Consider the following 24,372-nt stretch of genomic DNA (forward strand, 5'->3'; position numbering starts at 1 on the left):
CAGAAACATTCACAGAGCACTTTCTGAACATGAAAGATATTTCTCAGAGAACATTGAATAAAAAGACACAAAAAAGAAATTGAGAAAAAAAAAAAAAACAAAGTTAAATGATGCACAAAACTGCACATGTGAAAAGTGGAACACCATTTACTTACATATCAGAGTGTGAAGAACTAACAAAACTTTAGAAGAAAAGGAGACATAGAGATATAAACACTAAAGTATAAAAAAAAAATCATGGTTTATTACTACATTTAGTACAAGTCTTCAGCATCAAGATTTTGCATTCAAACTGTCATAAATATGTTTTTAAACAGCAAGTCTGCAATATATCTCAAAAACAAGGTAATGCTTAAAGCAGGGCTATAAATAATAAAGCATGAAATACAATGAAAGCTAGAAAAAAAATCATAATCTTAAATCATTTAGATATCATTAATAACCTTTATTTTATTTTGTTGACAATGATAAAACATCACAATGCAACATTATATTACAACACGTTTTAAAGCACATTATACATAAAGTGCAATATTATTTATGGGGTATTTACAGGATACACAGACAGACAGATTCACTTTTCTCTTACCTTGAACTTTTGACAGAACTAGTATCCTCCGTCTTAAAGGTGACGTCCTTTGTTTTTGAGGGCACCTTTTTGGTGGTCCTCTTTTTAAGGCCCTTGCTCTTTGATGCCCTGGAGGAGCTACGACTTGAGGCCCTACTCTCTGGTCTTCTCTCCTCATTATCCTCTTTACTCTCTACTTTGTCTGAAGTTGAAAGAAGGAAACTTGAAAATACAGTAGTAGTTTGTTATCTTGAACACTGACATCTCCAGTACCAGGAATATGTTGAGAAGGAGTGGCAGTCTTCACCATATTTCTTAAGTTTTCAACCCTGGTCATCTCAAACCACTGGATATCTCAAAGTTAAATTTTAGTCCCAATGAGTTTGAAAAAATAATGTTAGATGTTACACGTCTTTCCTAAAATATTTGAAACTGACAAACTGCTGGCGTAAACAAATGCACTTTAAAAAATCTATGAGAAAATTCCCATACCTGGAGCTCCAAATCCTCCATGTTTAGACAGGAAGTCCAGAAATGATGACAGAATGTTACACAGAGTCATTATATAGCACATCTCTGGCACCTCCATCATCAGGTAGTTACAGTACTTCCTGACAAACTTAAGACCTTTCTCAATCGTGTAATCAAACAGCTGTTGAAGATGTCGACGTCCACTTTCTGGCATTTCTCTGGGAAGTTTCTGTAACCAGGTCTTTACAAATGGTCTCCAACCCAGGTCTACTGGGTCCTATGAAAGAAATGATTTTTTGCATATCAATATTTTTTCTTTCAAAAACTTTCAATTTTTAGAGTCAAAATTTTTCATCTGATCTACAATGAAACAATTTTTTAAAAACAATTCTACTAGCATAAATAAATATTAACGAGGCTGGGGTGTGGCAGCCATTTTCAGACTATTTTTATCTCCTTTAAAAGGAGAGCTCCATATGAAGATGTAGAAAATGATCAAATTTTAAAACTAAAATGTATGAATTTTTTCTTTGTGAAATGATAGTAGACAGCTTAAGTTACCGTATCTAAAAAAATAAGTTAAATCTGGTGGTTAATTTCTGATTAATTTGTTGACCCCCCAGCCTCCTTAATGTGGAAAAAATGGTAGTGCAATACACAATTTTGGTCAAGTTCTCATGAATTCAAGGGCTGGAGAGCTTGGGATATTAGAGACAATATGGAGTCTCTTTACTAAGAAGTCTCTTACCATGTAAACCATGGCACATCTACTGATGGTGGCAGGGCTGGCCTCTGATAAGTTGTCCACTTCAAAAATAAGCCTCATCCCGCTGGGTAGACTGATTCTGTGACCGTTGGCCAGACAGAGGACCTTAGAATCGTCCAGTACAGTGTTGAGATTCTCCACCCAGATAGTATCCACCGGTCCGTCTAATATCAGCCACCTCCAGTTTGTTATCACTTTGTCCATGTGATCCTTCTTCTCCGCATCTTCATCCTTTTCATCTTGCATCAATGTCTATGCAAAAATACTCTATTTATTCAGTCTGTATACTGAAATAATGTCGAGAACTTTTCCTCTTTTTTTGAATTTGTCCTTTACTTTGCTAATTCTTTCATTTTCAATGAATTTTCATGTACCGATAGAAATAATTTTCAAAAAATATGAATTACTTTGTACATGTACATATCAGCTTTTTTATTTCATCCATACTTTTGCTTTTACTGCAGGAGAACACTAAAAATGTTATTTTTGAAGAAAGCACTAAAAAATCAATTTGTGTAGCAATCATGAGAAATTGAAAATTAAAAATCTTCAAATTCAAAGTACCTGAGAAGCATCTGATATGTTAGCCATATTGTTGCCAGTGGATACAGGTCTCCCAGCATGCTCCTCTGGTGTGCCATGTTGTTGCTGTAATTCATTGGAGAATTTTCTGGTTGCCAGAGCAATAAGTCCGTCAGTCCAGTCCCTGGTGTATGGGTCAAAGTCCCCAAACAACTCAGAAGACTGGACACTCTTAGGGTTCACAGAGAACAACTCAACATGTCCCTTCTTCAGTCTGCTACCCTGTGGACAAAAAAAGAAAACAATTTTGAAGATGTTTATAGATAAAATAATTCTGAATCAGCCAATTTTCAATATATTCCTTTCACAGAACAAATAATGCATATATCATTTCAAAATATTTAATTCTAAATTGTGATATAAAAATCTGATAACACCAAAACCACTAAAACCACTGAATCCAGTAAATTTGCAATAAAAATCACTGTTCTGTAGTAATTTTTTTTTAAATAGAAAACTTACAGGGAACATGCTCTGTTTCCTGGAGGTCTCTTTCTCCTCCTGGGGTATGATTGTGGGCATCAGAATTAGAGCCTTCTGAAGGATTGTTCTGACCGTGGTCTTGCCCCCTCCTGTGGGCCCCACCAACATGATGCCGTGACGGACCATTATCTGATTATAGAACTGCTTCACCTTGTCTATCTGATGAGGCCAGTTCTGTAGATTGTTGTCTCTAACGGCTATGTTTATGGCTCTCTACAGAAGAAAAAACTCATTGTTGAAAATTGCCAACTAAATTTTTCAAATCCTTTAAAAAAAATCCCCTTCCACTTGTTTCAAAGATCACATTAGTTTATCAAATGTCTAAAAACTTTATTGTTCCTGCAATAAATGTGAAAGATCACATTAGTTTATCAAGTATGTCAAAGAACTTTATTGTTCCTGCAATAAATGTGAAAGGTACTAATACCTTAGAACTTATTTAGTAATTTTTTTTGCTTGATTATGATACACATGAATACAAGCACATATATATGTTAGTTATATGGACCAAAAACCAAGCAGTTTATAGAAAAACAGGATGTTCCTTTCACCCTTATTTAATTCATACCTCTAGAACTCCATAATCTGGTTCAGGGGGGACAACTCCTGGGAAGAGATCATCCAGGATATTCTCAAACAGAGGGACGTCTTCTGCCAGAAACTTAGGGAGGTTAGCATCCCTCAGGGAGTGGATCAAAATATAGGACTCCACATCCTCTGTTAGGTTAACAGCATGGTTACCCCTGAAAAATAAATTTTATGATCACAAAGTAAAAAAAAATCTTGATTAATTATACCCCTTGTTAGAAGGTATGTGATCTTACTTTTTGAAAAAGAAACTGCACTACAGCTATGCAAATTAAGTTAAAGTGAGACTCTTTCCCCATTTTAAAAATGTTATACATAGTTTTGTTGGGGGAAAAAAGTTCATTAATTTCGAACAGTTGATCTTTCTACCATTTGCTCTCTAAGCATTTAAAATTTACAGTATTTAAGCATATTTAAGCATAACAAGTTTTATTTCTAAATGTTTTCCAAGATTGTTTCATCCCCTTAACCTTGCCATGACTACATACTTATGCTGCTCCTTGTATCTCCCATGACCCGCCATGACCAGCACAGACTTGATAGCTCTCATTCCGAAGTCGTAGTGGTCTTGTTGGGACAGCTGTTTACTGGCCAGTTGATACAAGTTTACAATCTTCCTGGACAGAGATTTGGCGGCAATGAAACCCTCGGAGAACAGCATGATCTCTGCAATCTGGTCATAGTGAGGCACCATCATGGCTACCGGCCTGAACTGGGACTTCAAGTTGTCAGGTAGGTCTACCCTCCCAGCATACCTGTGCAAAATGGTTTTTAGTTACAAAAATGGCCACAGGGTTGAATATTTTAATCCAGTTCACCATTAAAGAACCTAAGCTACATGTAAATCACAAGCAATATGACTCACGTGGGATTCATTGTTATAAAGTATCCACATGTGGGATTCAGCTTGATGTCTTTTCCTTCAAACATAAACCTCAGATCCTCTCTGTCTTTGGCTTGTTTTATCATCAGGATCTGCTGAGCCACAACAGACAACACTTCCAGATCAATCCTGTTGAATTCATCAAAGCAGCACCAGCTTCCAGACTGAGCCAGACCAGAGAAAAACTTCCCCAGGGTGTGGTATTCCAGACCCTCCGAACAGTTAAAGACCACACACTGCTTCCCCACACCCTGTGTGCAACAAAAATAGATAAATGGTTCTATCATTCTGACTTAAATCTTTTTTTTTCCTTGTACAATAAAATACACTTATAATGAAGTGCCAGAGATGGATGATATTGCTTTGTTATAAGCCTAATTTGTTATATCAGTTAAGTTTACAATATATTTTTAAAGTCTTGGGGATTGAAAAATAACTTCAATGTAAGCATCAATTCATTATAAGAATATTTGCTATAAGCATGTTTTACTGTACTCCCCTTGTAAATTTGAAATCCAATTTTACCTTGGCCAAATCTTTCACAGTTTCTGTCTTTCCTGTTCCAGCAGGCCCTGCAGGTGACCCCCCTAGATGTAGGTGTAGGGCCCCTGTGAGGGTGAGGTAACACCGGTCAGTAAGGGGGGTGATGACTAGGCGGGGGGAACATCCCAGGTACTCATACCCATACTGGAACCGGGCATTAGACTGCATCACAAAACAATTGTTACTCTGCTCATCCCACTCATATCTCAGCTGTCTGCAAAGATTGATGAATACATGCGTCATTGTAACTTTATGATCCATAAAAAAGTTTGATTGCTATAATTAGAAATCTTGGAGAATTTCATGTTCTTTAGATAAAACAGACATTAATTGAAAGATATCACATTCCAATCTTTGAAACAAGTAGTAAATGTAAGAGGTCCAATACATCTGAGTGCAAATTAATGGACAAGACCTCAAATAAAGATCACTGAATTGTAGAAACTTTGCAGGAAACTGAAATTTGTCTCAAAGAAAAAGTTTCAATGTAGACCCATTCCATTTTCTTTACAACATGACTTATTACATCTGTATATCTTACTTAGTCCACATAAAGTCATCCACTTTTTGGATCTGTTGCTCAATCATGCCCAGTAAGATATCTCTGTTGTGCACATTGATGGTCAGTAGGGCCATGATGCTCTCCCTTTGATGAGACAGAATGTTGCCAGAGACCATGCGAGCTAAAATGTTCAAGGAGTCCACCAGCTTGTCCTTAACTTCAATCAAGCTGTTCACCACATTGGGCAGGTCAAAGCACTGAATGACATTCTTGTTGAACATAATCTGTGTCTGAAAATAAAATATTAATATCAGTAACTGAAGACTTTAGATTATAGAGATCAGCCTTTAATGGGAAAAATACCTGTTCTCTTTAATATTACATGTAAGAAACTTGCTTGGTCAAATTAGTTTAAAAATGAATTGTTTACTGTTTTAGTCGTACAGGTAATTCTAACCACCTACCACAGTGAGGACCACTTGACCAGGATGCTTCAGGACCCACTCTCTCTGGTCTGCTCCAAGCCAATCTGCCAAGCCTAACTTCAGGTGTCTAAACAGATTTTCATGTACATTGACCATTTAGATTCCTTGTAATGTGATACTACTTTATAGGATAATTCTTTTAATACAATATTCTGAACATTCTGTATTGATAAAACTACTTACTTTTTGACAGTGTCTATCATTCCATTTTCCACATAAACCAACCATTGTTCAACAGAACCTCTGGCTCTTATGTTCCTATAAAAAAATTAAATCAACTACTGTAGATCACTAAATTTTCACGACACCTTACTTTCGCAAGATAGTCATTGACTCTTGATTAGCGAGACAAAATTTTCAAGAATTGTGGTTAATGCTCTATATAATCTTAAGGAATACTATCATACGTGAGAAATAAATTTTCGCGAGCACACTGTCTCGCGTAATTATGTGAAAATAAAGTTCTCGCGAATAAAAAGTGATTTACAGTATATCATCCTAACATCTCTTACCTATTTCATAATGTTAGAAAAAACATCCTTAAAGGGAAGAAAAAGAATAATAAATTTAATAAAGAATTTCAAATTATGAAACACGTATTTATACATACTTTGGCATGGCAACTCTTTCTCCTTCAGAAGAAATCATGGTTTTGATGGTAGGTGGATTCTGACCAATCTCTAGATATTTGATGTTGCCAAAACACTTGCCAAGATGAGGCTGCAAATACAATATGTTTTGATTTTTTTTTTTCAAATACATGGAAAAGACACATGCATTATTTCAAAACATGAACTTCTAATTTATTTAAGTCAAACTTTACCTGAACAGCATTGAGATCTTTGGATTGGGCACCCAGAATTTCCAAAAGTTCATCATTACTAAGAAAGTAAAATCTAGGGAAGACAACTCTCCTGGAATCCAAATACTCCTAAAAAAGAAAAATGCTCAAATTAACTTCAAACTCTGCAAACAACTCTATTCACTTATCAGAAATAAATCAACAGTAATAAATCAACATCTTTTGAAAGGAAAATATAGAAACCCATGAATGCATTTAATAATTTTAATCTTATAACAAACCTCTAAGCTTTTCTGTATTTTCTCCAGATTCTGTCTACAGGAAGTCAGTGTTTCTAGGGTCCCTGTGGTGGTCGCCGCCTTCAGGGCGTTCCTGCGATCCTCCACCCTCCTCATGATGTCCTTCCACGACTTGTCCACTGCAGTGAACAACTTGGCATCTCCAGGTAATGTCCTGAAATTAATAAGTAAAACATAATTATTTTAAGTTCTCAAGAGTACCTTATTAAAACATTTCACCAGATTTAAAATTCTGGTTTTGACTTTGACCTTGAAATTCTTAAATTTCTTTCTTAAATATTCTTATACATTTCCTCCCACAAAATATTCCTAAATGAACTACCTCTGGATATCTGGGGCACTAAAAATTGGTTCCAAGTAAAGGTACATTCTCTGTACTGTCAACCATTCATCTAAAGTTCTAGAAAATACACCAAGCTTGCTCTCCCATTGGTCAACTTGAGTCTGAAATTAAATACATAATATTTATAATCTAAAATCACTGAAAAGTTGAGATAACACTGTTTAATGTTTTGCAAAGATATTATAAAAGATAATGTCTTTCAGGTGAAAAATGTTTAATCTTGCCTGGATTGGAGCAATGTATCTTGATGCTTTAATGGTTCCTATGGTAACCTGACTTTCTTCTAACTGGGCCATGATGTCGTCTGCTCCAGCGATGATAAAGGTGTCTCTACCCTGGTGTGGAGACAGATGGAAATCCGTGTTCTGCCAAAAGTTGATAATCTGCAGAAGGAAAGAAGAATAATTAATTTAACATCATGACAACAAAAGGGAAAATGAATAGTACTTTTTTACTTGCAAATTTCCTATAAGTTTTAGTAAATATTCATTACCTTCTCCAACATGAGTTCCAGTGTGGCTTCATTGCTTGCTTTGGTAGAGATTTCTTGAATCTTTTCTTTATGCTTGAAAATCTAGATAATAAACCCAGTGGGCATCAGTTTTCATGCAAAAGGAAAAGAATTATCTCTATAATTTAAACAAGTTCTAAGGTTGCAAGTCTTTTAGACTACTTTTGACTTACATTCATTTCCAGAAGGTTAGCCAGGGTGAAGTTCTTATCCCGGGCGATGGACTTCTGGATCAGCCTCTCAATCAGCTGCCAATGGCGGGCCTTCAGAGATGGATTCCTTAGAGATGTGATGACTGGCATGCCGTGTTTAAATTCTGTCACTTTCTCCTTCAGAATGGGCAGGACCTCATTAGAGGGTAAACCTAGAAAACAATGGCAAATTAGAAAATTACATGGCAGGTTCCTCCTTCATGCAGACAATTTATGACTATCAAATCAGATGCATTACAAAACTTGTTTAAAAAATTTCTATGGTATCTCTCTTTTTTAAATAAACATATAAAGTTTCATTTTTTAAACCCCCGAAAATAGAAAATTATTACACATTTACTGTTAAGCATAAAAGAATCTTTGAAATGGGGATAAAATTGTCCATCAGAGCAAATTAAATTTCCTGTGTTTTCACCTTTTTCCAACATGTAAACAGTTTGTGTGAATCGGTTGACATTTTTCTGTAGTAACTCTACTTGTAAAGAATCAAATGGTGTGGCTGTCCATTCCTCATACAACTTGTCCCATTCCTCCTGGGATTGCCATAGCAACTGTCTCAAGGTCAGGTCACGTTCAATGTCAGAAAGGTCAGCCTGAATCTCTGTGGCACTCTGGCTGTCATAGCGATCCATCAACATGTATTCCCTGGAAACAGAAAATTCTATATTTAAAATTTTACATCTCTACCTTTATATTGAGCTTGTTCATTGTTTGTCACAACTGAAATAAAATTATACATCCCAATATTTTCTGTAATGATAAAATTTCAAGAGTACATGTATAAATGACAATTGAATCAGATACTGATATATAATCTGTATTATTTCACACTGAAATTATGTAAATTTTTTAATACAATGGGAAAAAATAAAAATTAAAAATTTTGTTTGAAAACATGACAAAAATAATGAATGCACAAACAAAAAAATTAAAATGCATGAACAGTTTGACAAAACAATGAATACATTTACCATACTTCACGCCTAAGACAAGAAAAAATATGCTAACATTATTCTTATAATTTGCAACAAAAGATTCAGTCAAACCTTTGATTCTACACTGAAGCTTGATTATATGAAACAATTCGAAAATTACTGAAAGAGATTACATAAAATCAAAGCCATACTTACTCTCCATACATGCCCCTCTTAGAGTTGGACAGTGAGCTTCCGAATCGCTCCTGGTAGCTTGCATAGCTCCTAGCTTTTGTAGACAGAGAGCTCACCTCGCTCTGAATCGAGTCGAGCTTACTCAGAGCGGCCACTGCTATAATGTCAGTACTGAGGAGATCTGGGTCACGGACTCGGTTTTTGATCTCCATCAGTTTGGTGCGAATCTTATAAATGAGCGTATCCAAGTCCTGGCTGAATTTACGGATGTTTTCATCTTTCTTAGCTTCTCCTACCAGTATGGCATTCTACAAAAACATTTTTTTATTATATAAGATAAGTACTCCTTACAAAATATTGTGCTACAGAAAGAAATTCTTGTTCCTTTTAGTTCACAATATACAAAATATATAATTGTCTATCAAATTTCAAACAAACATCCAAATTTTTGTTAAGAATAATTAAAATAACAAACTAAACACTTCTTCCTTATAGCAAACAAGAGGCCCATGGGCCACATCGCTCACCTGAGAAGCTTTGACCATTCTGTTCTTTACCAGATTTTACCCTTTTTAATTAATATAAAATTACATTTTGAAATCTACACTACCAATCCTTCCATGGGCACAATGTTAGCTTTTTTGGCTGGTTCCTGTAAAAAGATTTTCAAAGATTTTTCCTATACATTTCTATGTAAAACTTTGATTCCCTATAATGGCCCCCCCTTGGAAACAATTTAGGACACTACCCCAGAATGCTTCCACATAAGCTTCACTTTTTCTGGCCCAGTGGTTCTTGAGAAGAAAATTTTCGAAGATTTTTCCTATATATTTCTATATAAAACTTTGATTCCCAATGGTGAACAGCTTGTTTGAACAATTTAGAATCTATGCTATCAAGGATGCTTCCACATAATTTTCAGCTTTTCTGGCCCAGTGGTTCTTGGAAGAAGATTTTCAAAGATTTTTCCTATATATTTCTATGTAAAACAAATTGTCCTTCCCCTGGGAGTCATGATTTGAACAATTTAGAATCTACACTATACCAGGATGCTTCCACATAAGTTTCAGCTTTTCTGGCCCAGTGGATAAAAGAAGATTTTCAAAGATTTTTCCTATATATTTCTATATAAAACTTTGATTCCCCATTGTAACACGGGGGTCCGATTTGAATAATATACTACACTTACCAAATTTCAAAACCATAAGTTTCAGCTTTTCTGGCCCAGTGATTTAATAAAGATTTTAAAGATTTTTCCTATATATTTCTATGTAAAACTTTGATTCCCCATTGTTTCATTGCATACCTTGAACAATAATCTACACTATACCAGGATGCTTCCATATAAGTTTCAGCTTTTCTGGCCCAGTGGATGGGAAGATTTTTAAAGATTTTTCCTATGTATATCATTCTATGTTAAACTCTGATACCCCATTGTGGGCCCTTAGGGGGGACATGAGTTTGAACAATTTAGAATCTACGCTATACAAGGATGCTTCCACATAAGTTTCAGCTTTTCTGGTCCAGTGGTTCTTGAGAAGAAGATTTTCAAAGATTTTTCCTATATATTTCTATATAAAACTTTGATTCCCCATTGTGGCCCCAAAACTTAAAAGTGATTTGAACAAAAAATCTACACTACCCCAGGATGCTTTAACATAAGTTTCAGCTTTTCTGGTCCAGTGGTTCTTGAGAAGAAGATTTTCAAAGATTTTTCCTATATATTTCTATGTAAAAGTTTGATTCCTCATTGTGGCCCCGCCCTTCCCCCGGGGGTCATGATTTGAACAATTTAGAATCTACACTATACCAGGATGCTTCCATATAAGTTTCAGCTTTTCTGGCCCAGTGGGAGAAGAAGATTTTCAAAGATTTTTCCTATATATTTCTATATAAAACTTTGATTCCCCATTGTGGCCCCGCCCATCTGGCCATGGATTTGAACAATTTAGAATCTACACTACCCCAGGATGCTTCCACATAAGTTTCAGCTTTACTTGCCCAGTGGTTCTTGAGAAGAAGATTTTTTAATGACCCCACCCTATTTTTGTCAAGGATTATCTCCCCTTGCGAGGGGATATGTCCCTTCATTTTAACAATTTAAATTCCCCTTTACTTAAGGATGCTTTGTACCAAGTTTGGTCAAAATTGGATCAGTGGTTCTTGAGAAGAAGTCGAAAATGTGAAGAGTTTACAGGCGGACAGACAGACGGACAGACGGACCATATTCACACAAAATGTGATCAGAAAATCAAGCCTTCGGCTCAGGTGAGCTAAAAAACATGTAATATCGGTCCAGACATTTCATTTTACCACATAAATTATTAAAGGATACTTGATGTGCATTTTCCCATTTTCCCCCCAATCATAAAACTGTTAAATAATTTGCTTTTCAGACGAGATTTAGTCTCTTACTTTCAGCCCCTGGAAACTTGGACCCAATGTCTGGTACAGGGCCAGGTCTTCTGGTTCAATCTTTACAGAGAAATCCTTGGCAATGGTGAACAACTTGTTTACGATCAGGAACTCCTTATCAAGGGCTGTGATTTCAGATGTCATCTTGGACAGGAAAGACAAATGTTCAACAAATTCCTCCACAGATTTAGGATAGTCCTCCAATTTTCTTGCTGCACCCTGGTAAAAGATGTACAAATTCAAAAAAATTAGAAAATACACTTAATTTAATTGTTCTTTTTGGATAATATATTCTAAATCCTTACCAATTCATAATTTTTAAAAATTAATAAAAATTTCTAAAATCCTAGAAATGCTTCCTTCCTCTCATTGCGTACCTTAATAATAGTAAGCAGATCTTCGTTTCTTTTGTTGGCTATGATGGGCAGTTTATGGTGGGTCTTATTGATGATCTCCTGGGGGTAGGGGAGACAGGAATCCCTGAAGCTAGAGCTCATCACCAGAACCATCGCACATCTCCTCTTCACGGTCATCTTCCTCATCTCCTTAACCTAAAAACAGAAATTTAAAGCAATTTGTTACATCTAAAAATCAAAATTTAATATTTGAAAACTTAAAAGTGTTTAAGTGCCAAAAAATGCAAGAAATAAATATCAGTCTATGACTGAGATTACCAGCTTAGCAAGGAAACATAAAATTACTAATGCTTAACAATTCTGAGAAAAGTTAAATTCACATGATAAATAGATACTATACAGGGAACAAAAGTCTGAGTTATTATATGGGAAGAAATAATCTGACCATTTCTGTGAAGGTTGGTAGAACATGACTGAATTCCTCTGTGGACCATTCATGTCTGGCCATGGATTCATCAATGTCTAGGGCTTTACTCTTGTCCACCATTTCACAGTACTGATCAAAGTTCTGTCAAAGGAAGTGCATGTAATATATTTACATAAATTTTATATAGGGACAAGTGGATAAAGAATATAGATTTTAAACAAAACATTCATCAAAAGCTGCATACACTTGGGTATTACATCCATGTTGTAACAATTTTGAAGTAAATTTAACCTTATTCAAAAAGAAGATCATATTTACTCATGGAACAGCCATATTCAAGTTTAAAAATACCTTGTTTAATTTCAAACTTACATGAGAGAATTGTTTAACTTGTTCCAGTTGCATTGCCATGTATGAACCAAGGTCAGTAAGATATTTTTGGTATTCTGGGTCATCACCAAAAAGATTTTCAAGGTCAGGCCAAGGTCGCTGGTATTCCATTCGGTCTCTTTCTTCTTCCTGATCAAAGTTCAATCTAAGGTCATGGGAAGGTGGTGAATAAAATACCTTCAATTTTGGCTCTCTTAACATGGACACAACTTGAGCTAAAAAGGAATAATATTTAGTCATTGTATATAGAAAAGGTAAGTTTTTGTTTTCTGCGGTTAAATGTGCTCATATTCAAAATATAAAAGCTTACCTATTGTGTTTTCAAATCCACATATGATGGTCCTGATTCCAGATTTAAATTCATACTCAGTTGGAGACAAAGTCACATAGGATTTCTTTTTGCCTCCTTTACTCCTAAAATATGGCAAGTTAGACCATACTTATATTTTTGCAACTTGATGAAAATTTCAAACCTTTCCATATAAATTATAAATAAACTTTTCCTATAAAGGTCCTATTCATTAATCAGTGTAAGAACTGACTTCATGGTTAAAGAAGAAACACAAATACTAATACCAGATAAAAGATATATCAAAATCAAGCATTTCATGAAGGATAAGAATTTGTAGGCCTCTTTATACCATTATCCCCCACCCACCTCACTCAAAAAGTGAATTCAGAGGAACTGCTGTATGTATATAAAATGCATGCTCAACTATTGTTGAAGAGATAAATTAACATTTAATCAGTCCTAGGATAACACGGTCCCATTTACCTTTTCTCCTGCTCTGGGTAGGCGTAATCCTCGCGAGGAGTCCTGTCCTCATCCTCAGACTCCTCAGTCTCGGAGCTGTCCCTCCTCCTGTGGTCCTGCTCCTCCCCAGAGTACTCAGAATCACTCTCCTCAGACTCCGATTCAGTCTCTACAAAGTCAAACCATGCTGGATCAAATCATAGTTAAGTCTTGAAAATCCAAACATTTGTATCTTGAATACCACAGTTAAATGCAGTTTGATGGAATTGGAAGTCCAAACTACTTTTTCTATGTATTTCAACCTAGATATTTCAAATTTGAGTGCTTAAATTGCTTAAAATCCTGATTTTCTTAAAAATTATAGGGCTACATTTTCAATACATTTATGAAATGTTTTCTGAAATGTAAAATGTCATCTTTACCTGAAGTCTCATGAATATCCTGAAACTGGACAGTTTTACGTGTGGAAGCGGAGTCTGTTTTTCCATTGCTGAAATATCCACTCTTGTCTGGTGAGTAGGACTTTCCTCGTCTGTGTCTTTTTCTCTCCTCTTTCTGGGGTTTTTCGGTCCCCGGGACATTTAGCACCAGCTGAATACTAAAGACTGGGGCTATGATTTCCTCTACCACGTCTTTCTGTCTAATTTCCTCCAAAACCTGTTGGGGTATTAATGAATATCAATTAAGATTGCAAACATTAAAAAAAATTACAAACCCTTCACAGTTACAAAACTATTTTTCATTCTTTTGTTCATTAAAACAGATTTTTAAAAATCATTTTGCAAAATCAAAATCAAATAATAAGCCTATTAAAAATCATACAACCATTTACTACACATAATGATTGTCCAATTTTTTAACATGACATCTGCAAGATCAATATAGGAAAAAAAAATGATAGAGATATAACCCTGAATACACAAAATACAGCTTACCTCATCTACATCCGGTGGTCCCTCTACGATTTCTGGTTGATCAAAGTCAAAATGTGGGATCTCGTAGGGGGTATCTGCCTTGGGTGGGGGCGGGAGCTTAGGTTTACTGCTGGTTTGACTGTGACTTGCCGCAGTCATAGGCCTGGAAAAAAATATTTAAATTACAAATGAATTAAATTTATATTGTAGCTTTTTCTTTTTAATTTTCAAAATCCTGGGTAACACAATACTATATAAGGTACAAAAGATAGCAAACAATGATATGTGCCCACAAAAGACCCCCCTCCCTTTGATAATCCCTGTGATAAACAGAATCCCTACCTGCTTATAGAGGAAACACTGTCACTTCTCTCTGAATGAGTTCCATGTTCACTCATCTGTAATAAACAAGGATTCAGTCAATATCAAATGCTTGTTTTGAAATATCAAATCCAATATCAAATGTTTTGTTACAGAAAAATAACAGACTCTTCATAATTAGAAAGAAAGCAATAAACTAGTTGATGAAAACTTTTTAAATTGTGCTTCATTCTTATAACTTAATTGACCTAAAGGGTGTTTGAAAGTTTTGATGTACATTTAAAAATTTCATCAAGCATCTTATCAACTAATTTAAGATAAAAGCATGCATAAAGTTAAAACCAATTAAGGTGCTGCAAAATAAAAAAAAATTAAAATACGCTGTAAAAGATTTTGGGGGAAAAAATTCATTAAATGTGACACATAGCTAAAAATTGAGAAAAATTGCAGGGGTTTGGTTAAATGGTAAGCTAGCTTGGGATATACTTTAAATTGGAATGAAATTATTTTCTAAATTAAGACATTGTTAACCAACTTTTATTTCCATCAATCTTTATTCAGAAATAAGCATAAAGATTTTTCAGCTTCAGAAAGTTGTATGGGACTGGCACATAATATACAATATATGTTTGTGAGAGATAGTTGCACTTATTTATTTAAAGCAAATAAAAATTGGTTCATAAAGAAGAAAAAAGAAAGATATCCCCACACGCAGTTATAGTAATATTTGTAACATATTACATCAAAGCAAAAAGACCTGAGAAATATAACAAGTTTTATATACTATATGATAAGCTATAGATATAAATAAAATGATGTAATATATATTTTTTTGTTTCTTACAAGTCTCTTGGTCAGTAACTGGAAAAAAATATTAAATTTCTAATAAAAGTGAAAATGAAAAGAAAAAAGAAAGATGAAAACTGAAATAAAATTCTAACAGAAATACAGCACAACACATTTGGGTAACAAGAATTATACTGGATTAAATTTCTCTTGACTTTTATTATACCCGGTACATTTTTGTGTACCATCATGTATAATTAGTAATTCTAGATTTGTATAATAATTAGCAGAATTAGCTTACTAAAACTTTGTCAAAAGCTATAGTTTGGAATGGGGAATTCAACTATTAGGAAACTGGTGTATTTTTTTTTTTAATTCAACATTTCAAATCATTTATTTATTTACGAAAAATAAAAAAAATTAATGTTAATACCAAACATTTAAAGCCAGGATATAAGATGAAATAAATTATCTCTCCATCCTTATAAGCATTAAAACACTCTGATTATAGGATAAAAAATCCTTTTTTCTTAATTTACAGACACACAATAAAGAAAGCTCTTGAACTTAAAAGATAACAAAGTTAAAATCATAACATTGGCATTACAAAGCCGACCAGTAACAAGAGGCAACAAAACACTGATTATTGTACAACGGACTTGCACACGTTTCATGCACAAAGACCTGAATTTTGTCTCGGTTTTCTGGCTCGGGAGAATTGCTAGCAGAGGTGTGTTCAGATGGTATGTAAGAAGAAGCCTGTCAAAATAAGAATTTTTGTTCATTAACTCCCTTAATTACTTGGAATATTGATTATTCAATTATTCAATATTATCCAATATTCTTTTTTTGTAGCATTCCCTGTAAAATATTACTTATTAAATTAATTTCAGCTTGATGTAAATATTTTTTAAGCCTTTTATGTTCATTTATTGAACTTCTAGTGAGTACCTGGGTATATTTTTACCAACCAAAAATAAATCTCATAACTTTTATACTAATGTGTTCCCAAAATTTAAAATGAAAGCTATATCTTTAACAAACTTTATCAGAAAAAAAATCTATATTTGGTCAAATATCAGTAAAAATCTGAAAGTTTCAAAATTATGAATCAGGATTATGGTATTTGCACAAGTTAAAAAAATACAGATCTGGATACAGTTCTTTATAAGAATTTTCAATACAATTTGTGCAGATGAAAACCATTTCATTAAATGATTTAAAATTGTGCATTAACAAGTATTTTGGGAGTAAAAAGGTTGAATAAAACCCTTGTTATGGTTAATAAAACAAAAGAAATGTCGTGTGTTTTTTTTAATCCTTCAATAATTTTTTATTCCTTTTTAACAAACAGGGATTTATCATAAGTAAAATACCATGTTAAGTTTGGTGGGGAATTTTTTGGCTGAAATCAAATTCAGAATGTTTGGAGAATTATTCAAAGTAACATGACAATTTGTATGGAACAAAGAACAAAACAGGAACTTGAAACTTACAATACGGTGATCTGATACAAATCCCTGATAAAAACGACATACATGATCTAATTCTTGAGATGACCTTCTAAAGAAAATTTCAAGAAGCCACAGATACAATTACTATGATATCATGTGTACAAAAGTTACTTTTGAATCTACAACAAAAAAATAGTCACTACACTGTCACTATTGTATCAATTTTCTACTCAGAATCTTGTCACTATAGGTTTGAAATGATAGTCATTTTCTTCAACTTAATGGGAAGGAAAATCTACCCTTTGAATATCCATTTCAACTTATACAGTTCAACCCTATTATCTCAAACTTAAGATCAAGAGAAAACTTCAAAATATCTGATGATTCAAGATAATCTTGATTAAAAAAACCCAGAAGAATAAGTGTTTGGGACTGCCAACTCCCTTCCACCTATCTCTGGTATTCAAGATACTGTAGATTACTTAATTTTCGCAACGCTTATTTTCATGAGATAGACATTGACTCTTTATCAGCGAGATAAAATTTTCACGAATTCTGGTCATTGCTCTATGTAATCTTAAGGAATTCTATTATACGCGAGAACGAATTTTTCGTGAGCATACCGTTTCGCATAATTACACAAAAATAAAGTTCTCGCAAATAAAAAGTGATTTACAGTACATGTATCAGTGTTTGAGATAATGAAGTTCAACTGTTCATGTACACTTTATACTACTAGTATTTTGCTCTTCAAAATCTTGCAATCTGCATGAAATCCAACACTGTCAAAGTGCAAAACAAAAATACTTATTCCTTATACCTTTTCTTCGTCTTCATCAGTGACGTTATACGATGCCACCAGGTGGTCCAGCAATTGGCGAACCGCTGTCAACACTAAACGTCTTAACATCTCCAAAATCAGGTAGTCCACAGATCGGAGAAAACTACACAGGCGTGACAAGATCTTCCTCCATTCAGAAATCTCAGCATACAATGGCTTCACTCCTAAATATATAGAAAGAATGTATTCACAATCCAACATTCAAATCTAATAATGGAAAAACTCACATAAAATCACAAACCAGAGAAAATTGCAGAATTTCTTTGTACATGTTCAAATGATATCCATAATCATAAACCACAATGCACTAATGTTATTTTTCCTTCTACCTTTCTCAAAAATATAAAATGCTTTATGTTTTTTTTTTAACCTTTAACCTTTACCATTAAAACTCTAAAATACATTATAACTAAATCAGAAAACTCACTACTTTTTTCTGTAGTTTTGGCTATGGCCGATGTTTTGCTTGTGAAGCCGTATTTCTCCTGTAGCTTGGTTTTACTGGTGACAGCTACAGGGGCTTCCTCCTTAGGAACCTTTATCTTCACTTTCTTTGGATTGTTGTCATCTCGGATTCCTGTAGTAATGCCCTCCATCTCAGCCACAGTCTGAAACAGAAGAAAATCTCAAGTTTAATTTAAATTTTAGCACCAACCCTCATTATCTCAAGCTCAGTAGGAATAAGAAAAACTTTGAGATATCAGAGGCTTTGAGATATCAAGGGTAAAATACTTAAAAAATTAGTGTTTGAGACTTCCAATTCACTTTGACATCTTAATAGTATTGGAGATACATATTTGTAATTGAGACACCAAAGTTAAACAGTATCAGATCAAGCTATTAATACTTACAGCACAAGATTCCCAGACTAAATTGATAATTTTTTCCCTCAGTGCATTCAGCTGTTTCAGGGCTTTATCTCCCTGCTGATGCTGTATGGACATGAAATCCTCCAGTGTCAGAGTCTGGGTCTTGTCCAGACACACGAGGGAGATGGCGTGTTCCCCCTCCCCTAGTCCGCTCAGGCTCCCCGAGGCCGCCTCGCACAGCTTCCTGACATGGACAAGACAACCCTGCAGGATCTCGTTAGCAATGAAGAGAGTCTTGTATAAGACAGCCCTAAAATTTCAAAGACATATTAAATTATTTTTTTTCATTCAAGAAATAATTGTAAATCAACTTTTATGTTTGCAAGAAATGTGTAGGAGATTCCCTAAAAACTCCAACTCATGGAATACAAAACAGCAGAAGAATTTAATAAATGGTTTATAAAACAGAAAACCTTTATCATATTTATTATTTGTCATAGTTCAGGCTCTGGGACCAAAATAATCAGATGAGCTCATTTTGAATCTTTTTCTGCTATATAAGTGAGACTGCAAGACTTCAAAAGTGAGCTTGTCTAAGTTACATGGCCTCATTGCAAGCTCTGAACTGCAGATTCATAAAAATTGTTACAAATGGCATTTATTTTATGGTATATACACTATATTTCAAATTTAGATGAATTATATGTACAAACCTGCTTTGGCTGCTTTTCTGTAGTCTTACATTTCTTTTCCATTGTTTGAAAGTTTTCCATAACCTGAATAAAGAAAAGTTGTTTCAATGTAGAAATAGTAAAAACATCTATCAGATAAATTCAATTACACTGTATTAAAAAATATCTGTCTTGTCTATTTTACATGTACTTCAGGAAGCACAGTGATTTATGAACGTAAACATCATTTGATATCCTCTTTGAATAACATAAAGATATAAAACTGCCTTACCTAAACTTGACAAAGACTGGGAAGTTGTACACCATGTAGAAAAGTCTTCTCTCCCATAACCACCACAGAACTGGGGTGTTGAAGGTCTCTGACTTACTCTGGATAATCTACACATTAAAAAAGTGAGAACTGTTATGTGTTAAGTATTTTCCTGCATCAAAATTTAAGTCAAACAAAGGTCAACTATTTTCAGCCTTGCATTCCCCCAGTATTCAGAATTTTATTTGTGCCCCCCCCCCTCCTTAGAAAATGACTTCCACTGCTTAATAGCTTAATAATTTGGGGGAGGGGGAGTCTTTGATTATAAATGCTACAGAAGGAAATGTTTCTAATGGTTATAATTTATGAAATTACCCTTGTGATAAAGGAAGCAGATATTGTGTAATACTGATCAGACTTCTGGGCCTCATTAGGGGAGACAACTTGTAAATCAAAAGGATCATATCTGGCTCGACGATTTTTCCTCTGTCTGGGCAGACAGTATAAAAATTCTCCATCGTCCTCCTTCATTTTGGCTCGCTCCTGTACAAATAAATAAATTTCTTCATTTCAGTAGATTAAAAAACAAATTAAAAAATAAACAGTTTTTAAAACAATGAATAAAGAGAAGTCATGTCTAGATTTTTAAAATTGGCACAGAGGATTTACATCATCTAAAATTAACAAATCTCCATGCAAAAAGTTAAAAAAGGTACAAAGGTATTAAAGTGTAGATATGTATGAATGTGTATATAAACAAACTTTTAATAAAACTCACCTTTTCATTTTCTGGGAGATCCTTCAGTTTTTCCATTGCGGCCCTGCACCCCATCGCATGACGAGGAATCTCAGTCTTCCATCCTAACCTTTCCCTTAGCTTTATAAGGTTCTCCATTATGTCATCATTTTCTGGAACTATTCAAAAAATGATAATCTTAATAAACATTAAGTATTTATCACTAGTCTTAATATTTTCCATGTTTTATTGATCAAAAAAGTTTTAAGTAGTCTTTACTGCTTATTATTGAAAAAATTCCCCTCTCCCCCTAAAAAAAATCCTGGAAAATTATTTTTTTAATTAAAACCTACCTGTATCATCATATTTGTTTTTCTTCAAGTAAGAGAGGACGTGACTCATGTCTTTTTTCCTCCCAGATGATTTTCTGGCGGCTGCTTTGGCCAGCTGGTCAGCTTTTCCCTTGCCTTTAGCATCAGTGGAAGCTTTATCATCCTTGATTTCATCAATAATTGGAATGGTTTCGGGATATTTCTCCATCATAGACTGTAGCTTAGCGTCTTCCTCTTGTTCCTCCTTTGTAGGAGAGGGAACTGAGAAATTGGTGTAAGAAGTTCCTGGTTTGGATGTAGCGCTGTGACTCTTGGAGAGTTTGATCGATTTATCACCAGTGGATGCCCCCTCTCTGCTGATTGGGGTTTCCAGATCTTCCATTTCTGCCACACTCTCTAAAAGCAGAAAATCAGTGCTCTTAAGGATATCCGATCCTCAGCCACGAAGGATAACTCCAAAAATTAATATTTAATCTAAAAAGCATCAATATGAGGCTTGAAAATGAAAACTTTTCATGCAACAATTCTCATTTAATTCATTTATGTATGATTCAAGGTTTATGGAAGTCTTAGAAAAGGTCTTATAAAAAGTTGACATTTGAACTCCATAAAAGGAAAAAAAACAAGAGGCCCATGGGCCACATCGCTCACCTGAGAATCTTTTGTCATATTGTTCTTTACCAGATTTCCCCCTTGTAATACATATTGTGACCCCACCCTATACCCAAATGATCATAATTTACACAATTTGAAATCTACACTACCCAGGATGCTTCCACATCAGTTTCAGCTTTTCTGGTCCAGTGGTTCTTGAGAAGAAGATTTTCAAAGATTTTTCCTATATATTTCTATGTAAAATTTTGATTCACCATTGTGGCCCCACCCTGGATCATGATTTGAACAATTTAGAATCTACACCCCAGGGTGCTTCCACATCTGTTTCACCCCAGTGGTTCTTGAAAAGAAGATTTTCAAAGATGTTTCCTATATATTTCTATGTAAAATTTGAACAATGGCCCCGCCCCACCCCCTGGGGTCATGATTTGAACAATTTACATTTACACCCAGGGTGCTTCCACATCTGTTTCAGCTTTTCTGGCCCAGTGGTTCTTGAAAAGAAGATTTTCAAAGATTTTTCCAATATATTTTTATGTAAAACTTTGATTCCCCATTGTGACCCCACCCTACCCCCGGGGGTCATGATTTGAACAATTTAGAATCTACACTACCCCACGATGCATCCACATAAGTTTCAGCTATTCTGGCCCAATGGTTCTTGAGAAGAAGATTTCCAAAGATTTTTCCTATATACTTCTATGTAAAATTTGATTCCCCATTGTGGCCCTGCCCTACCCCCAGGGGTCACGATTTGAACAGTTTAGAATTAACACTACCCCAGGATGCTTCCTCATAAGTTTCAGCTTTTCTGACCCAGTGGTTCTTGAAAAGAAGATTTTCAAAGATTTTTCCTATATACTTCTATGTAAAATTTTGATTCACCATTGTGGCCCCGCCCTACCCCCGGGGGTCATGCTTTGAACAATTTAGAATCTACACTACCCCAGGGTGCTTCCACATCAGTTTCAGCTTTTCTGGCCCAGTGGTTCTTGAGAAGAAGATTTTCAAAGATTTTTCCTAAATATTTCTATGTAAAACTTTGATTCACCATTGTGGCCCCGCCCTACCCCCAGGGTCATGATTTGAACAAATTAGAATCTACACTACCCCATGATGCTTCCACATGAGTTTAAGCTTTTCTGGCCCAGTGGTTCTTGAGGAGAAGATTTTCAAAGATTTTTCATATATATTTCTGTGTAAAACTTTAATTCCCCATTGTGGCCCCGCCCAACCCCCGGGGGCATGATTTGAACAATTTAGAATCTGCACTACCCCAGGGTACTTCCACATACGTTTCAGCTTTTTTGGCCCAGTGGTTCTTGAGAAGAAGATTTTCAAAGATTTTTCCTATATATTTCTATGTAAAACTTTGATTCCCCATTGTGGCCCCGCCCAACCCCCGGGGGTCATGATTTGAACAATTTAGAATCTACACTATCCAAGAGTGCTTCCACATCAGTTTCAGCCTTATTGGCCCAGTGGTTCTTGAGAAGAAGATTTTTTAATGACCCCACCATTTTTTTGTCTTTTCTTGATTATCTCCCCTTGAAGAGGTACTTGGCACTTCATTTAAACAGCTAAAACTTTCCATCACCCAAGGATGCTGTGTACCAAGTTTGGTCAAAATAGGCCCAGTGGTTCTTGAGAAGAAGTCGAAAATGTGAAAAGTTTACAGACGGACGGACAGCTAGACAGACAGACGGACGGACGGACGGACGACGGACAAAATGTGATCAGAAAAGCTCACTTGAGCCTTCGGCTCAGGTGAGCTAATAAAAACAGTTTTAGAGAAGTAATATTTTCTTGAATCAAGTCTTAGATACCAATACTTAGTAACATGATATGAAATTAGAAATAATTTGTGATGTATTGCAATGATAGCAATAGTCTTTTACACAATGTTTTATATAATACATGAAGGAAATAGAAGACATAGAATACCAAATAAGTATAAAAATCATGACAATTTCTCTGGATGACTGGATACCTATTGTTTTTTAACCTAAAATATATTTGTTGATCAAATTCCAATTAGAAAATGCAAAGCTGATATTCCTATTTGCTTTTTCTGAATATATATTGGAGATTTGACAATTTTCCCTATATAATATGATTAACTTTTATGTTTAACTTTAAAGAAATACATGTATTGTGGGTAAATTAACATTACTTTGTGGACTCAGAGATATTTTTATGAGTATTTTCGATTGCTTAACTGCTAATTTTATGAACCTAAGGATCGGACTACCTTAAAATGCTTCAAAGTACCAGCAAAATATTTAGATTAAATTAAAATCGTTTTATAAAGATTCTGTCCATAATCATTTCAAAAATTTTAGAGTTCACTTGAAGCTACACTGGAGAATTATAATTAAACATCTATCATACATTATATGCAAATATTATAAAAAATTTAATGTCTCAAAAATGTATGATGAAAAGTGAGGCATTCATTTCCCCCTTTTTGGTGTTTGTGGGGGAGAGACAGGAAAGAGTGCTATTTTACCTGATCTTATGACTGTGCTGGCTTCAGTCCCGGGTCCCATGAGTTCCTGGAGCTCGGCCATTACCTCCAATTCCTCTGCCTCCTCTGGGGGGATCTCATCCATTGTCATGGAGGGGGCAGGGGATGGGGGCACCTGCTTGTGTATCCTTAAATAAAAGTAAGATTCAGATACAAAGTTGATTTTCAATGAGAAAAACCAAAATATTGTCTGAGGTTGTTTATAAGATCAGATAATTTAAATACTGAGATCCCACCTATCCACTGTGAGCGGCAAATCCTCTTGTGTTGGCTCTTTTCTTTGTTGTTGCCTTTTCTGATAGTCCTTCTTAAAAAGGGTTGTCCGGAAGTATGCTGGTGGTGCAGCGGTGCCATTACTCTTTGGTGGTGGAGGGCTTGGTGAAAAGGGACCCTAAAATTGAATTCATTTTAATATATAAGAAGCTATCATTTACCTGGGATCAGTTTCATGGATTTTATGAGTCATCACTCATCCTTGCCCAAGAATTTACATCTGCATAAACATTTATTTGTCAACATGATGGTTTGTTGTGAAAAAAATTCAGACATTAAATCACAAATGTCTTATTGAATACATGTATTAATCTTTGTTTGCTTATCCTTTTA

General features: G+C 34.8%; 1 protein-coding gene across 1 annotated transcript in view; it reads right to left on the reverse strand.

Annotated features, from left to right (window-relative positions):
• The window catches only part of LOC134256509 (dynein axonemal heavy chain 6-like), a 48,718-nt gene that overhangs the window by 21,949 nt on the left and 2,397 nt on the right, over positions 1-24,372 (reverse strand). Inside the window, exons 3-44 of the mRNA XM_062739146.1 lie at positions 24,003-24,157; positions 23,749-23,894; positions 20,646-21,020; positions 20,335-20,471; positions 19,932-20,099; positions 19,578-19,684; positions 19,328-19,390; positions 18,657-18,924; positions 18,233-18,413; positions 17,785-17,969; positions 16,195-16,269; positions 14,746-14,801; positions 14,425-14,566; positions 13,912-14,146; positions 13,511-13,658; positions 13,046-13,149; positions 12,718-12,950; positions 12,364-12,486; positions 11,940-12,113; positions 11,563-11,781; positions 9,169-9,455; positions 8,454-8,683; positions 8,000-8,190; positions 7,809-7,889; positions 7,540-7,698; positions 7,295-7,416; positions 6,955-7,126; positions 6,695-6,802; positions 6,482-6,591; positions 6,055-6,129; positions 5,851-5,938; positions 5,426-5,676; positions 4,867-5,098; positions 4,324-4,592; positions 3,947-4,213; positions 3,439-3,613; positions 2,850-3,083; positions 2,370-2,609; positions 1,788-2,057; positions 1,061-1,316; positions 590-770; positions 156-182 (exon numbers count right to left, since the gene is read on the reverse strand). Of these exons, the coding sequence (XP_062595130.1) occupies positions 156-182; positions 590-770; positions 1,061-1,316; positions 1,788-2,057; positions 2,370-2,609; positions 2,850-3,083; positions 3,439-3,613; positions 3,947-4,213; positions 4,324-4,592; positions 4,867-5,098; positions 5,426-5,676; positions 5,851-5,938; positions 6,055-6,129; positions 6,482-6,591; positions 6,695-6,802; positions 6,955-7,126; positions 7,295-7,416; positions 7,540-7,698; positions 7,809-7,889; positions 8,000-8,190; positions 8,454-8,683; positions 9,169-9,455; positions 11,563-11,781; positions 11,940-12,113; positions 12,364-12,486; positions 12,718-12,950; positions 13,046-13,149; positions 13,511-13,658; positions 13,912-14,146; positions 14,425-14,566; positions 14,746-14,801; positions 16,195-16,269; positions 17,785-17,969; positions 18,233-18,413; positions 18,657-18,924; positions 19,328-19,390; positions 19,578-19,684; positions 19,932-20,099; positions 20,335-20,471; positions 20,646-21,020; positions 23,749-23,894; positions 24,003-24,157 (7,319 nt within the window). The remainder of the gene's footprint in view (positions 1-155; positions 183-589; positions 771-1,060; positions 1,317-1,787; positions 2,058-2,369; positions 2,610-2,849; positions 3,084-3,438; positions 3,614-3,946; positions 4,214-4,323; positions 4,593-4,866; positions 5,099-5,425; positions 5,677-5,850; positions 5,939-6,054; positions 6,130-6,481; positions 6,592-6,694; positions 6,803-6,954; positions 7,127-7,294; positions 7,417-7,539; positions 7,699-7,808; positions 7,890-7,999; positions 8,191-8,453; positions 8,684-9,168; positions 9,456-11,562; positions 11,782-11,939; positions 12,114-12,363; positions 12,487-12,717; positions 12,951-13,045; positions 13,150-13,510; positions 13,659-13,911; positions 14,147-14,424; positions 14,567-14,745; positions 14,802-16,194; positions 16,270-17,784; positions 17,970-18,232; positions 18,414-18,656; positions 18,925-19,327; positions 19,391-19,577; positions 19,685-19,931; positions 20,100-20,334; positions 20,472-20,645; positions 21,021-23,748; positions 23,895-24,002; positions 24,158-24,372) is intronic.

The sequence above is a fragment of the Saccostrea cucullata genome, unplaced genomic scaffold, assembly GCF_032062105.1.
Source record: "Saccostrea cucullata isolate Sc308-1 unplaced genomic scaffold, CSIRO_AGI_Scuc_v1 ctg90, whole genome shotgun sequence".
Taxonomy (NCBI): Eukaryota; Metazoa; Mollusca; class Bivalvia; order Ostreida; family Ostreidae; genus Saccostrea; species Saccostrea cuccullata.